The sequence below is a fragment of the Pseudophryne corroboree genome, chromosome 2, assembly GCF_028390025.1.
Source record: "Pseudophryne corroboree isolate aPseCor3 chromosome 2, aPseCor3.hap2, whole genome shotgun sequence".
Taxonomy (NCBI): Eukaryota; Metazoa; Chordata; class Amphibia; order Anura; family Myobatrachidae; genus Pseudophryne; species Pseudophryne corroboree.
In genome coordinates, this window is record NC_086445.1 from 987,475,250 (window position 1) to 987,491,438 (window position 16,189).

The 16,189-nt window shown below is 47.8% G+C and overlaps 1 protein-coding gene across 14 annotated transcripts in view; it reads left to right on the forward strand.

Moving 5' to 3' along the window:
• TIAM1 (TIAM Rac1 associated GEF 1) overlaps window positions 1–16,189 on the forward strand; it is a 482,294-nt gene that overhangs the window by 450,167 nt on the left and 15,938 nt on the right. For all 14 annotated transcript variants that reach the window (XM_063956411.1, XM_063956412.1, XM_063956407.1 and 11 more), the window contains 3 exons: window positions 12,898–13,077; window positions 13,282–13,350; window positions 13,967–14,092. In XM_063956411.1, the coding sequence (XP_063812481.1) occupies window positions 12,898–13,077; window positions 13,282–13,350; window positions 13,967–14,092 (375 nt within the window). The remainder of the gene's footprint in view (window positions 1–12,897; window positions 13,078–13,281; window positions 13,351–13,966; window positions 14,093–16,189) is intronic.

A 16,189-nucleotide genomic window follows, 5' to 3' on the forward strand; every position in this document is an offset into this window, starting at 1 on the left:
CTGTTGGTGAACTGATGGTGCGCCTTGGCAATTTTAAAATATTGTTTGGTGTGCCGCGAGTAAAAAAAGGTTGAAAATCACTGGCCTACAGAATCAGACTGGTATTTCCTAGGATACATACTGGAAACCAGCGACACCATCGGTGCATACGGCACTGTGTGTAAGCCTTGCACCTCACTTATGTCTGTACTGGTCATGAAGTCATGGGTTCGATTCCCACCATGGCCCTAACTGTGTGGAGTTTGTATATTCTCCCAGTGCTTCTGTGGATTTCCTCCGGGTGCTCCGGTTTCCTCCCACAATCCAAAAGAATACTGGTAGGTTAATTGGTTCCCAACAAATTTAACCCTAGCGTGAATGTGTGCGCGTGTACATGTGGTTGGGAATATAGATTGTAAGCTCCACTGGGGCAGGGACTGATGTGAATGGACAAATATTCTCTCTGTAAAGCGCTGCGGCATATGTGTGCGCTATATAAATAACTGGTAATAAATAATAAATAAATACCTCTTGGAGAATTCATAGGCTGGGTTCTTATGAATAGTAGGTCATGGCTGCCAGCACTTTATGCAAGTGATGTGTACACATGGGTGGGAACTATGGGGAAGACATATCAAGCCTTCTAAAGAGTGGTTGCTAGGCAACTTCTCCAATCAGCTGGTAGCTTTTACGATTTGCCGATGGCATCACAAGATGGCCGTGGATTGTATTATGTGTGCACACCGGGTTACAAGTGGAATCAGTGAGAGCAGTAGTCCCATTTTAAGCATACTTGCCTACTCTCCCGGAACTTGCGGAAGGATCCCAATTTTTGGGGTAGTTCCCCGCACCCCCGGAAGAGCAAGCAGATCTCCCGCATCCTACCCACACCCTAGTGAAGCAGGCAGGATGGAGATATAATCTCCGGCATTCGCAGGTCTGTGGGGTGGGGGAGGAGGCATCAAAAGTAGGTAAGTATAATTTTAAGACTGGGGTTGAATTCTATAAAATGATAGGTTGAAGCTGTATGATTCGTTGCTATGGGCAACTTCTCAACTGCTCCACTCTTTACACTGCCTGATATATCAACCGCTGTGTCATAGTTGTATAATATAACCAATGGGGAGACTCTGTAGACTGACGAGGATTTTTTGTAATTAGTACATCCATCCATCTTGAACTAATTGCATCGTGGTTAGTTGTTTTCCATGTACAAGCACATGGTGAATGCGACCTAGACAGGTATGTTTGTGTCGCAAGTTTCATCAGTTTTAGACGTGCAAGGGACCAGGAGAGACATGTTTTCAGCATGTTTGGAAATGCATATGCCTAAAGGAACATGTGTCGTGCAGCCTCGTGCCCCGTTTACCTCTGTGTTATAATGTATTGTCCGTACACGTCTTGTGCGCTCTGCTTTTTGTGTTTATGATCTGTTCATTCCATAGCATTGGAAAATAGTCACCTGTCCTTTGTCGGTAACTGGTGCGAATTGTTACTGTAATACCCAACAATATCTTCTTACTATAGCCAATCTTATGGAGATCATTGCAACATTACAGTCTCCATCCACCAAGCCCATTACACAGGGGTGAGAGAGCCTATTGTGTCAGCCAATCAGGTCTGCAGTGTCTGTGTGTCGCCAAGCTTGCAGTGCGCCTGGATAACAAATGTATATATACATTAATTAATAACGTGCGCCCGTAAACAGCACTTTATACATCTAGTTTCTTCATATCTGTACATCTGCCGGTGTGTATGGGCAACCGGTTGACCGACCAATATGCTTGGTGCAGAAACTGCCGACACGGGCATCAGCCGCCCAGTTTTGATGTCTGGCTAGACATATTGTGCGGCCAATCGGTGAGTGTATAGGCTTAATAGAATCAGCTGCTCATTCGGCGCTTCCATTGTGTGTATCCCAGCCTTAGGGTGTGATTCATTTTCATGCAATGTACCATGGGGTGGCTCTAGATTGGTTGTGAAGGCTCCGATCTGCAGAGATGCGCAGGAAAATGTAAGGTTCATTGTATGTAATAATCATCCGGCGGCACATCGCAGGGAATTTACATCACAGGGAATTGAGTCACCCGCTAAAAACCCTAAAAAGATTACACGGATAACCTGTACCTGAAACAGGCAGACTGTAACCCATTCTTACACTGGTTTCATCAATGTCTCCAGGATGGTGTAAAGGGCCCTGCAACACTAACTTATTCTTATTTGTTTTCCTTGCTCTAAAATCCTTTTCTTTTTACTTTTACTCTTCTATTTATCCCCGGCTGGTTTTAGGTAATTACACTGCTAGACACCCGTAAGATGCAAAGTATATTGTACTAGGTGATTCATCTTCACACCGTGGCACGCTCTTGTGGTGTGCAATATTTGTATTATATGGAGTATTACCTCCAATCATAATTGTGTAAGTGGTTAAATATTGCACGGACAAAGGGCGTGCGATGGTTAAGGGGTCGTAGCCCCTTGCAACGGCGTGAAGAGCACATGCAGGGCCTGATGAATCACCTAGTAGGTGCTGTGGTTGGCAGAGTGGCGGGTGCGAGGGAGGCGCAGATGGGGGAGGAGGTGCCGCGGGTAAGGGAGGGGTGGTTGCGGTGGTGCTAGGGCTGGTGCGGTGGTAGCGTGTGGGTGCCACGGGTGGGGGAGGGGGTCAGGAGGCACTGCGGGTGGGGGAGCAGTGGTTGCGGGGGTGTCACGGATGAGGGAGGGGCGGGTGCGGTGGTGCCGCGGGTGGGGAAGGTGCGGGGTGCTGCGGGTGGGGGAGGGCATCCGGAGCCACCGCGAGTGGTGGAGGGAGGGTGTGGGGGTGCCGCGGATGGGGCCCGGAGGTACTGCACGTGGGGGAGGGGCGGGTAATGCTTCTCCTCCTGGAAGCAGCTAAGCTGCTGTCCTCCCTTTGGCAGTGGCTCTCCCGGAGACTCGCACAGCAGCCAAGCAGCCAGTCACTATTGTTAGCACCAGTGTTCCAACGCACAGCATTACAGGGAAGAAGATGTACGCAATAAACTACAGCTCCCAGCAGGCCTTAGTGGCGGAATGCTTCGGCGCTTAGGGCTACTGGGAGCTGCAGTTTATTTAGTGCGTCTACTCCCCTGTAATGTGGCGCGTTGGAACACTGGCGCTAACAATAGTGACTGGCTGGTAGAACTGACTGACTGACTGACTGGCTGAATCAATGTAAAAGGTGAGAGTGCTGTGCAGTGTCAGTGACACTGCACACCCACTGCACTGCACAGCACTGTCACCTTTTACATTGATTCAGCGTCCAGACATTACCCTCCGTGATATCACCCACTCTATCCATTACATTAGCCATCTCGGGACTTCCAGGCCGGCAGCCCAGGTGCTGTGTTGCGGAGTCAGGGCCTCTGGGGATCTGGGCGCGGCTGTGGCGAAGAGGCACTTCTGTGACATCACGCGCAGAGGCGGCTCCAGGGCTCAGAGAGTAGGCGGCGCTGGGAGGGCTATGAAAGCCTTCCGCTGCGCCGCTTTCATACACATCTATGCCGGTGGCTGCAGCTGCTTTTGTTCCACCTGCGAGGCGGCTAGGGAGTGGGGATTGTTGATGCCGGAGGGGGCAGGTGGACTGGCAGCAGGACATAGGAGGTCATTCCGACCTGATCGCTAGCAGGCTACTTTTAGCATTGTAGTCGCCGCCTACAGGGGAGGAGGGAATCGCTGTGCAGGGCTGTAAACGCAGTCCCTGCACAGCTCAGGACTTACTCACCCAATGCGATCATCCAGGACGGAGCTGACATCAGGATCCCGCCCTGGAAACGGCTGGGCACGCCTGCGTTTGGACACTCCCTGAAAATGGTCAGTTGACGCCTCCGGCCGGTCTTTTCCTGTCAATCTTCTTGCATTCGCCGCTGAGAACACTTTCTAAATTTTTCTCGGTGCTGCCCGGTGATGGCCGTTGCCAAGCAGCGATCCGCCTGCGCACATGTGCAGTTCTAACCCGTTCGCACGGCTGCAAAAAAGGACAGCGTGCGAACGAGTCGGAATGACTTTGCAGTAAAAGGGTTTCTCTCCCCCCCCCCCCCCCCCTATCTACAGCACAGAGACTTGCTGCAGATGCAGTGACATTCCCTCCAGCTGGACCTTTTTGGCAGGTACAGTACCTTTTTTTTTATGATCTGTACCGATTTTTGGCTCTCCTAACTCCCATTGAAAGTATAAGAAAGGGGGCGTGTCCACGACACTTTACCCGTGGCCACACACCCTTTTCGAATTTGTAGCGATGTTTATGTGTAAGTTGTTGGAGGGTATGTTGCTGCAGATGCAGTGGGCCTATTTTGGGGTGTGGACCTGGAGCTGCAGCTCCATCAGGCCCATTGTTAATCTTGCTCTGGGAACACACAGCAGCCAAAGGGCAGAGCCTCCCATTGGATATAACCTGTGTGGGAGGGCGTTTCTCGCCCAGTCATCTGTGGTCTGGGTGTGATAGACCTGCCGCTAACCCAATGAGAGCTCCTAGCCACGCCCAGCATTATCCACACAGACAGAGTCACAGATCTGGGCTATTATATAGGAGATTGCATGTCAGCATGTGATATTCAGAAATGTGCATATACTGTTATAATGGGATCCGGTCTCTAGGTCGACCGCTATTGGTCGACAGTAACTAGATACAGGGTCTCTAGGTCGAAGAGTTCTCGGTCGACAGGTCAAAAGGTCGACATGAGTTTTTCACAATTTTTATCTTTTTTTGACCTTTTGCATACTTAACGATCCACGCGTACTACGATTGGGAACGGTAACCTGCCTGAAACATGACGAGTGAAGCAGTACACTAGTTTCCGGTCACTGTGTGGAGTAAACGACACCAAAACCCCCCCACAAAACTGATGTTGACCTTTTGACCTGTCGACCTACACCATGTCGACCTAGAGACCCTGTCGGTCTAGGTACTGTCGATCTAGCATACCAAACCCGTTATTATACACACGTTATTGGTTGAAGTATGGAGCTAAGCAATAATGAAAAAGTAACTTTCTATTTGGAAGAAACCATGCTGCAATGCAAGGGGGGTAAATACGGGAAGTAGTTATGTCACATGACCTCCCCCTACATCCCGCACCCTCACAATCCCGACAGTCGGCATGCCGACCAACAGGGACTATCACCACTCGTTAGTGTCCACAACACCCATAGAGTGGGAGTAGAACCTGCAGTTGCCACCGAGCCCGCAAGGGTCTTCTTGCGCTCACCCCCTGCCGGCATTCCGCTGCCGGAATCCCGGCGGAAATATGCTGACCGCCGGTCACGCATACCACACCCACAAATACATGTATCTATACTTTCTGCAGGGTAAATACTAGCTTCTTTTGCATGCAGCCCACAAACAAAGGGGAGATTATTTTTTCCTCTCAATTTAGATCTGAGTTTGGCCACGCCCCTCTCACATAACGCCCTCTGCACATGTTACATTTGCCCCCCTGCAGTGCAGCATGGTTTTGCCAAGGTGCAAAGTTACTGGCTCCTTTTTGCTTTCTTCCCAGCGCTCAGAATCAGTTTTTAATGAAATAACAGCCTTTGTTGAAAATGGGTCTTCATGTATCTCCTCCAACTGTCCCAAATAAATGTCTTGTAAGTCTATTGGTGGAGATTAAATGATCAGTAAAGAAAGAATAATTGCCTTCCTTTCTGTTGTAGGGTTTCCATCACATTTGCCCCCACCCCGTGTGTACACATGCCCAGCTCAGTGTTCATCACATTCTGCATTTAGTAGAGAAATGTTGTGTGTTGAAGACTGTTATTTGGCCTCAATGTGTCCCCTTCTCCACCCCAGTCACGTGACAATATGAACCCACTGCCATTACGGTTGATTCTATTTCGGAGTGGGAGAAGGGACCTTCTGACGTATCTAGGGGAGGAGACACGTCACCAGGGGGAGGAGCTACGGGCGAACAGGGTACCCGAAAAGTACCCTCGCGGGCTCGCTTCGCTCGCCACGCTTCGGGCTCGGTGGCTCGCTCCGCTTCACTCGCCACCTAATTACTAAAGGTAATAGTTGGTGGCGTGGATAGTAGAGCAACTGTCCCGCTGGCGTAGCTCCTCCCCCTTGTGTTGTGACTCCTCCTCCAGACGGAAAAGGTCCCTTAGCCCACTTGATTCTAGCATCTACCCTGCCATTACCCCAGCTAAATTCATAGGCCAGCTCACTGACTTCAGCAGACATTGGGGTCTATTTACTAAGCCTTGGATAGAGAAAAAGTGGACGGAGATAAAGTACCAGCCAGCTGTGTTTGAAAAATGACAGGATCCAGACACTGGCTGTCCTTGGCTGTGGAATACACATACTGTACATTACCCATACATGTTACGTAAAACTGGAAGTTTCACTAACTCTCATCAGATGATAATGCAGAGCACAGCTATACAGTGTGCATCATGGCTACTGACACAGAAACCAGACCCCAACAAATACATGCACAAAATATATATATCATTGCTTGTTAATTATAGGGGCACCGCTGTAACTAAGCAGCAACCCTTCTTTCACTCATTGGGGTTTACTTACTAAGCCTTGGATGGAGATGAAGTACATGGAGTGAACCCCAAATGAGTGAAAGAAGGGTTGCTGCTTAGTTACAGCGGTGCCTCTATAATTAACAAGCAATGATACATATATTTTGTGCATGTATTTGTTGCGGTCTGTTTTCTGTATCGGTAGCCATGATGCACACACTGTATGGTTGTGTTCTGCATTATCATCTGATGAGATTTTTACCCCTTTCACATCGCCAATGCCAGATCCCACCCGGGAATTGGAAACTGGTCCTTCCCGGGTGGAATCCGGCATTGGACGCTACTGCTGGCTTCCCCGACCCGGCAATATGCCGGGCGGTTTGCCATAGCGGCGGGGAGGGGAGCCAGCAGCGGAGGCAGTGCTGGAAGATGAGATCATCTCCGCGCCGCCCCTGTTGTAGTGGAAGGGTCCCGGGTCACATCGACCTGGGAGCCCTTTTACGCTGCCACTGACCCGGTATTCAACTCGGTAATAACACTGCTTTATTCCGTCGTTGAATTACCACATCAGGCGACCCGGGATTTCGACTATGGCGCTTTCACACCGCACGCTGACCCGTGTCGGCACGGCAATATGCCGTGTCTATACTGGGTTATTTGTGCAGGGTGAAAGGGGTATTAGTGTAAGTTCCAGTTTTACATTACATGTATGTTTAATGTATGTGTATTCCACAGCCAGGAGAGCCAGTGTCTGGTTCTCCTGGTCTGCCCACCTGCCGGACCAAACGCTTGTTGTCTTACCAAATCCGGTCTCATTTTCAGCATTGACCTCCGATTTGTAAGGCTTCAGCCGCGGGATGGCTGGTAGCTGTAGTAGCTTCAGCTGTGGTAATATATAGAGTTGGCATCCAGCGTCTCAGTGAGTGACAATTGCTTTCAGTACAAATACATCCCAAGGGGGAACACGTGCAAAAGCTGTCACAGAAAACCTAGCGGAGCCTCAGAAAATGGTCAGAAATTACCTATATTTGTAAAAACAATGCCACCACTATTTATATACTGACTGGTTACGTTTGGATTATTTAAAGAGACCATATCTTTTTTTAAATTTTATTATTATTTTACAGTCAGCGGCAGGTAACAACCAGTATCCGTTTACCTGAGTAGAACTGAAATAAACCTCCAATTAGAAAATGAAAGCCGACTATTAATTTATGTTAATAATTGGTAGTGGGTGAAATGTTCATAGGAGGAACCTGGGAGAGATGGGGTAAGTGGCAATATGGTATGGTGTACACCACATTAAAACATGTGTGATCTAGTTTATGTGAATAATGACCAGGGTTCCTTTTTTATTTGCTACCTGGATCAGCAGAATGTTCCAGGCCACAACTGCCCTGTCAGGAGGCTCTTGCAGCCCTAATTTTCTACCAGGAGATGGCGGTTAGCCTGCCCCATCTGCTTACCTGTATTCCAAGTGGCTGAGAAAGGAACCCAGTGAGCAGCCCTTTGACATGTAGCACTCCGATCCTGCCGCTGGTTCTGATCTGCTATTCTATGTTCCCAGTTATTGTCTGTCTCTGTGCCGCAGCCAGGTGGGTCGCCCCCAGAATGCTCCATATACATTTAGTAGATCTACATCCGTAAATTTTAAATGACTGCATGTCAGTTCTACGTTCCATGGGCTCCCAACTGGGGCTTCCATTGGCCAAACAGAGTAAGAGTCCAGATGCACTCAAGGTGGCTCCCATTTATGTTATGTTGGGGCTCCAGTGGCAGTATCTGCTGCAGCACAGTGGAACGTAGTGTTGAGAGCTTTCTGTAGATACATAAGTACACAACTGTGCTTGGTGTATTGACTCCACCACTGATTTTCAGATGTAAATGAACGTAAAACTGACATGCAGAATCGCATCACGAGTCAGACATAATGCATTCGCAATTAAGCCTGCAGCGATCAGACGTCCTATACGTCTGTTCAGTGTCTTACGCAACTACTATATGCAGCAGCACCGCCCCCGCTGCAAGGACAGCCAGTATCACTAGTAATGATCCCTAGACTTACACAATTGCCACCCAGTAACGCCTGTTCAGTCGTTGGTGAATAGCGACTGAGATGTGTGTCACTCACAATGCTTTGTGGCTGCTGTAAGTTGTGTTTGTTGGCTGCAGTGCGTGTGCCGCTCGCCTTTTGGATTTGCGTGCATTTTTTTTTAGTTCGAAGGCCCAATTTTTTCCCCGTCAGAGCTCGTTATTTGTAGGACAGTGCTTCAAATTCACCGCTGGAGGTCAACGACTGGTTTCCTTCATGTGCTCCATATGTACTAAAATAGCTTTCAGGAAACTACAAGAGACCAGTGCGGAACACAGCAGAGGAGAGGCATTGTTTGGTGACATCCCTCAGCCGAGAGGTATTCATCTGCCAGCCAGGTGCTGTGCGGCCGCCATGTGTCACAGGCAGGAGGAAAGAGGATTAGGGGTTAGGAATGAATTAATAGGTATTATTATCAAAGACCAGAAGGAAATATAGGAAATAGATGAAAAGGTTGTGTATGTGACAATCTAATGATCTCTGTGTGTAACCAGTTAGGACTGTAGGGGAGTGTTCCAGAATATACCAGGAATGCAAATATCGCCATGACTTGTTCTAGAACTTGTCCTTTGTACAGTATTCCGTATTCTTTCATGTTATAGCAACGTTTTCCTGTCACTTTCCTCTCTTATATTGATGAGTCGCACAGTTTAGCTTACTACTCATTAAAAGAAAAATGACATACAGTACATGGAATAGTTTTTTTGGAGGCGGGGGGGGGGGGGGGGGTAGCGCTTACAGATTTACGTTACCTTAATGAATTCGCAGTACATAATAAAAATTTAAAGCAGCAAATTATCGCGTTGTTCCCGTCACCCCCAATAATATCAGCTATTGGGGATATTTACTAAATGTTCATATTTAAAGGGAATTCATGTCTATTGAAAAGTTATTCTGCAATATTGTAGCCGCATCATGAATTCAGTGATTTTGTCCTTTTATGTCGTGTGTATATAGGGCCCGATTCAGAACTGATCGCTGTTGTGCGAATTCGCACAGCGGCTGATTATCGAATGACTGCGCATGCACCACAATGCGCAGGCGTGACGCCAAACAGCGACAGAATGGTGCAAAAATTTTGATCGCTAGGTATATGCCACGTGATTGACAGGAAGAGGGCTTTGGGGGTAGTAAGTGGCCGTTTTCTGGGAGTGTCAGGGAAAACGCAGGCGTTCCCGACTGTTTTCAGGGAGGGTGTGTGACGTCAGCTCCGGCCCCGATCAGCCTGTGTGTATCGCACTGTTAGGAGTAAGTATTGGGCTGCGCACAGACTGGAAAAATCATTCGATGGTGAGTGAGATGCGAGCGGATTTGCAGATGTCCATTGCCTGGCGAAGTTTTCGCACGGCGTACACATGCATTCACACACTTGTACAGGGCAGGTTTCACTCTCTATGGGGCGGCGACTATCTACCCCTGACATTGAGACCAGCTTCCTACAGCTAGATCTGCCACAGGGCACTTCACCCCCATCTATTGTTTAGGCCTGAGCGCTGTTCGTTTCAGTGTCTTCATGTTTGGGATGTTCTGGGCATGTACTGTAGTAAGCTGCTAGGTGCATTGATTTCTCTGAAACTGGGCAAGTGCAATGCAAAAAATAATTCCTCTTCTCACAAACTATTTATTTAAAGACAAAATGCCAAAGGATGACGCTTATTCATCTAAAATTGCATTCCTATAAAAATGTCACTAAATTATAGCAATCGGACACAGGACAGATAAAAACATATTGCTGGTGGATTGCTGTGGATGCAAATGTTAATGCATTCATTTTAATGTCTTTAATACTTCTATGTTGCCTATCTATCCCTGCACCCTTTACTAGCAGCTCCCCTATGCTGCACTCACCCCACGCTGCACCGTATCCAGGTAGTTCCAATGTGCTCTGCCCTTACCAGATGACTATTCTATGCGCTGCGCACTTACCGTGTGGCTCCCCTCTGCTTCACCATAAGCAGCTGGCCCCACACACACTGCGCCCTTACCCAATGGCTCGCTCCCGCTGCGTATGTACCAGGTGGCACCCTTGTGTTAATTTACCAATTGTCTTTCCCCTGCAGTGCACCCTTACTAGGCTGCTCCGCCATATGCTGCTCCCCCGTGCTGCACCCTTACCAAGCTGCTCCCACCCAGGCTGCGCTCTTACTAGTTCTGACCCCCCTCCCCTGCGATGCGCCCTTACCAGGCTGCTGCATTCTTAGGCTGCTCTGCCCATGCTGCGCCTTTACCAGGCTGCTACCCCCCCCCCCCCATGCGGCGCCCCTACCAGGCTGCTCCCCCCCATGCTGCGCTCTTACTAGTTCTGCGCCCCCCTTCCCCTGCGATGGGCCCTTACTCGGCTGCTCCCTCCTGCGCTGCACCCTTAACGGACTGCTCCGTCACATGCTGCGCCCGTACCAGGCTGCTCCCCCATGCAGCGCCCTTACCAGGTTGCTCCCCCCCCCCCCATGCTGCGCCCTTACTAGTTCCGCCCCCCCCCCTTGCGATGCGCCCTTAACAGGCTGCTCCTTCCTGCGCTGCACCCTTAGCAGGCTGCTCGCCCCATTCCGTGCTCATACCGCACTGCACTCCCACCCCCTGCGCTGCATCCTTACCAGCCGGCTCCCCTGTGATGCTCATTTTCTAGGGCTGGTAGCCAAATACAGCCAAGAAAGGGACGATATCCAAAAGATCCCGTCGCCCAAACAATGGTTTATGAACAGCCGGTCCACAAACGCTCTGCTGGTCTGGAGGGAGCACAAGCATGACAGCTCTCCCCTAGTCCGGAAATAAATCCTACCCCTGACATTGAGACCGGCTTCCTACAACTAGAAAAACTAAAAGTACTTTAATTCCAAGTTTCAAGAGATCATTACCCAGCCAGAGTCTCTTAGACGGGTGTGAAACGATCTCAGATCACAGCAGTGGTTAATACCTCCACTTACTAAGAAGCTGGCTGCTCCGCGCTGCAGAACAGAGCCAATGTTTTCAGTCTTAAGAAGCCAACATACTCGCCAACGCACGTTGCTGGCTCTGTGATTAGCTGCGCATATTATATCACCGTGCGAGGAGAGGAAGATTGCAAAGCCTACATGAAAGCCGATTCTTTGTTCCTTTCTCCAAATACCACTTTTAAAAGTGCAATATAAAAAAATAAAAAATAAATCCTTCAAGTCTTTTTTTATTTCTTCTAGTTTTTTTTTCTCCCTCAGATCCATTTGCATGTGAAATCCATTCCTTCCCTCCCAGTTTCTGTTTATATCCTTATGTGAGGTTCTGAGAGAAATTCTGCAATCTGGTTGCTAGGTGACGCGGTGCCTACACAGACGTATGAAAAGACAATGGGGGGGGGATAGAGAAATCTTTTCAAGACTGGCAAAGTTGCAGGGTTTATTGGGAGCCCAATATATGCCCACTGCACAGAGCTGTCCTCGCTTTATACCCAGGTACACAGCTTGCAGCGAGTGCCCCATCTCTGCCTTGTCTGGAATTGGCATACTGTAATTACTGTGTATGTTGGCAGATGTAACAGGGTTCCGTGTAATCGCTATCTCACACGCCAGAAGGAAAATTGTTATGACACGGATATAATGACACTCAAGGTTATCTTCCTGTAGTGTAGAGTGTGCATGGGGAGCCGGAATGTGTCTCTTACTGTATTTTGTTGCTCTATTTATAAAACATTCGTTTCAAGTGTTTGCAGAAATAAATCGGAATGAGATGTTCCTGAAACGGTTTCTTTTTCTACAGCCTTGCGCCAGCTGTCCCTATTTTTCAGAGAGAATCTTGTGTTATAAAGATAAGACCCTGGGAAAAGCCCTATTTATCATTATTGGAACAACCCGTTTCCTGTTATTTTGCCATTTTTGTGCAACTTTTTCTGGGATTTGCACATACATCTTTAGCGAAAAATCATTTTTGTAAATGGTAAAAAAAAAAAAAAAGTATATAAATTATAATGCAGTTTAGTAAATAATCCGTCATGGGGACTGAAGTTCTTCAAGGCCTGTCTACAATGCATCATGTAACGTTCTCAGATGTTCCTGCCCAGCATCAGTCCGTCACAGGAAATCATTATGAAAATGTTAGTCTCTGTGATATGGTCTTATGTGTAAAATCTACGTGTATGTCGTTCTTGGCTGCGGACTGACCTGGGGTGCTCATATGTCAAATAAGAGTACAGTGAGGCAAGTGCACGCTCACCGGAGTGCTGTGTGTGTATAGGCATTAGTCATGATCACTATATGTAATATATATGTATATTTGTCTTGTTGGCCGTTCATCATATTTGCAAGCCTAGCTTTCAAAAGTGACAAACACGTTGCCTCTCCGGCGCTTATAGAACATCAATCTTGTTGCAGAACACGGAGCAGGTTGCAGCTTTTTGTCGCAGCCTCAATGAGATGAATCCTCCAGATTCCTGCCTGAGCCCCTCCGAATTCACAGGACCCCAGCTAGCAATCATGAGGCAATTAACAGACGCCGACAAACTGCGCAAGGTTATTTGCGAGCTGCTGGAGACGGAGCGCACTTATGTCAAGGTACTTTCCACTTGCGATATCTGCTCGCTCTGGGGTGTGAGACGTGCCTAAGAGGGGCTGTAAATTGGTTTATCACCTCTGTACTTTGCTGTGGTGTTCTCCCTATGGGAATACGTGAGACGTTTGGTGTCGGGAATCACAGAAGCTGCTGCGAGCTGTACATTATATACTGTTGCAATAATATGTTGCTTTGTGTTTAATCAGGACCTAAACTGTCTAATGGAGAGATACCTGAAGCCATTGCAGAAAGAGACGTTCCTCACACAAGATGAGGTTGGTATTCTCCGTGTAATTAAATGTTTGTGTGTGTATTAGTTACGCCTCTTCGCACATGGGGTTACTTATTATATAGCGCCAGGATGGGTGGTGTGTCTTTGTCCATTATTATTTTTAGTGTGGGGACCAAACCAGTGAAAATGGGGCAGATGTATTAAGCCTGGAGAAGTGATAAACCAGTGATAAGTGCAAGGTGATAATGCACCAGCCAATCTGCTCAAAACTGTCCGTTTACATATTGGAGCTGATTGGCTGGTGCGTTATCACCTTGCACTTATCACTTCTTTATGCCTTCTCCAGGCTTAATACATCTCCCCAAATGTTTGTTGTCCATAAATTAATTCTGGGGGATCTCCGTTTAGATACAGTTGTTAAAAATAGAAAACGTGGAGCGCAGCTTGCGCCGTAAGAGCAGAACGACATATAAACACTTTTCAAAACTTGAAGAGAGATAAAGTACCAACCAATCGGTTTCACAGCCTGTAACATGGAAGTTGGGAGCTGGCTGGTTGCTACTTTATCTCTCTCCAAACTTTGATATATCTGTCCTATGTGGTAGATATAGCTTACATTACGGAGTGCATGCTACTTATTGCTACGATCCCCTTTTTAGCTTGACGTGCTGTTCGGCAATCTGGTGGAAATGGTGGAATTCCAGGTAGAATTCCTGAAAACTCTGGAAGATGGGGTCAGGCTGGTACCAGACCTGGAGAAGCTGGAGAAAGTGGATCAGTTCAAGGTAATTGCACTCTAATCCTGCCATGCGCTGATGCGGCAACCAAACCACCTGGTCACATGATGCGGCAACCAAACCACCTGGTCACATGATGCGGCAACCAAACCACCTGGTCACATGTATTGTCCCCTCTTTACACACCTGCAGCTAAAAGAGTCCAGCTTGGTGTAAAAGTCCCCCATATCTTCACTGCAGATGTCCTACATTATAATTACTGTTGTTCTAATGTCAGCCGTCTTAGAGGAGCATTGTCTGTGCCATTCAGAGGACTTCTAAGATTATTTAAGGATATTTTATGCTTTGCTACTTACAGACTAGCGTTTCCCTCCTGGAGCGCTTAGTGTACCCAGGGCTCTGTGCTTTCCTGGACAGGTTCCACCACCCCACACAGCCGACCCCTGTAGAGGAAACACATCCGGGAAATAGCTCTCCAGTCTATGACAGCCCGACCTCAGCCTGTCAGTGTATGCTATACTCACTCCCGGACTGGCTTCCTCTGCATGTGACAGCTCTACTGCTCTGCGGGCTATAGGAAACCTGCCCAATGACAGGGCTCTGCAAGCTGTTAACACTTATTTTATTTGGGAACTTCAAACCCGTATTTCTGCTGTGCATAAGGCCTGCTCCTCTTCCTGGTGATAACTTCCACCTTATCATCTGCTCTGCTAAGGTCCCGAAACTTGTACCTGTTGTGTATGTTGTGTATGTTACTAGTAGCTCCTTTATATAGGTAACTTGTAGAATACGTTTGGGGTTGCACTCACAAATGTGCAATAAATTGGATTTCTATAGTGCTTGGTCACACTCTATGTAGGGACGGTTGTGACCTGGGCTAAGCTGGCACTATGAACATAGGGGGTCATTCCGAGTTGTTCGCTAGCTGCATTCGTTCGCTGTGCAGCGATCAGGCAAAAACTTGGCACGTCAGCGCATGCGTATGCAGCGCAATGTACTATTACAACGAACAATGTCGTTTTACACAAGGTCTAGCAATGCTTTTCAGTCACACAGGCAGCCGCAGAGTGATTGACATGAAGAAGGCGTTTCTGGGTGTCAAATGACCGTTTTCAGGGAGTGATCGGAAAAACGCAGGCGTGGCTGGCCGAACGCAGGGCGTGTTTGTGACGTCAAAACAGGAACTGAATGGTCTGAAGTGATCGCAAGTGCTGAGTAGGTCTGAAGCTACTCTGAAACTGCACATAATTATTTTGTAGCTGCTCTGCGATCCTTTCGTTCGCACTTCTGCTAAGCTAAGATACACTCCCACTAGGCGGCGGCATAGCGTTTGCACGGCTGCTAAAAACTGCTAGCGAGCGATCAACTCGCAATGACCACCATAGTTCCCTGTATTTCACTACTTTACATTTAATGAAACACTGGCTGCTACAAAATGACCGCAGGATGCAGCTTGGTGGTTGTATTAATAATCCAGAGACTCTGCATATGGGAGTCCAAGCAGCAGTAAAATGTACAGTATATAATATACGGGTCTATTTACTATGCCCTGGACGGAGATAAAGGGGAACATTTACTAAGCAGTGATAAGAACGGAGAAGTGAGCCAGTGGAGAAATTTCCCCATCAACCAATCAGCAGATCTGTATAATTTTATAGTATGCAAATTATAGATGTTACTTCAATGCTGATTGGTTGCCATGGGCAACTTCTCCACTGGCTCACTTCTCCGCTCTTATCACTGCTTAGTAAATGTCCCCCATAGTACCAGCCAATCAGCTCCTAACTGCCATGTCACAGGCTGGGTTTGAAAAATAACCGTTAGGAGCTGATTGGCTGATACTTTATCTCCATCCACTTTATCTCCACCTGAGGCTTAGTAAATAGACCCCTAAGTCTTCTAAAGACATTCCTAGTTGGCAGAATGCCAAATCTAAGGCATGATTAAATATATATATATGTGTGTGTGTGTGTGTGTGTGTGTGTGTGTGTGTGTGTGTGTGTGTGCAAAATGGTCCTATAGATGCTTCCTCAAACACCTAGCTCAATTCGCCATGCGGCGCGAGACCCCTGTTCGCAGTGAGCCGCGCCGCGTCTTTCTCGTCTTTGTAGCGTGACTGTGCATCTTAATCACAAAGTGGTATGA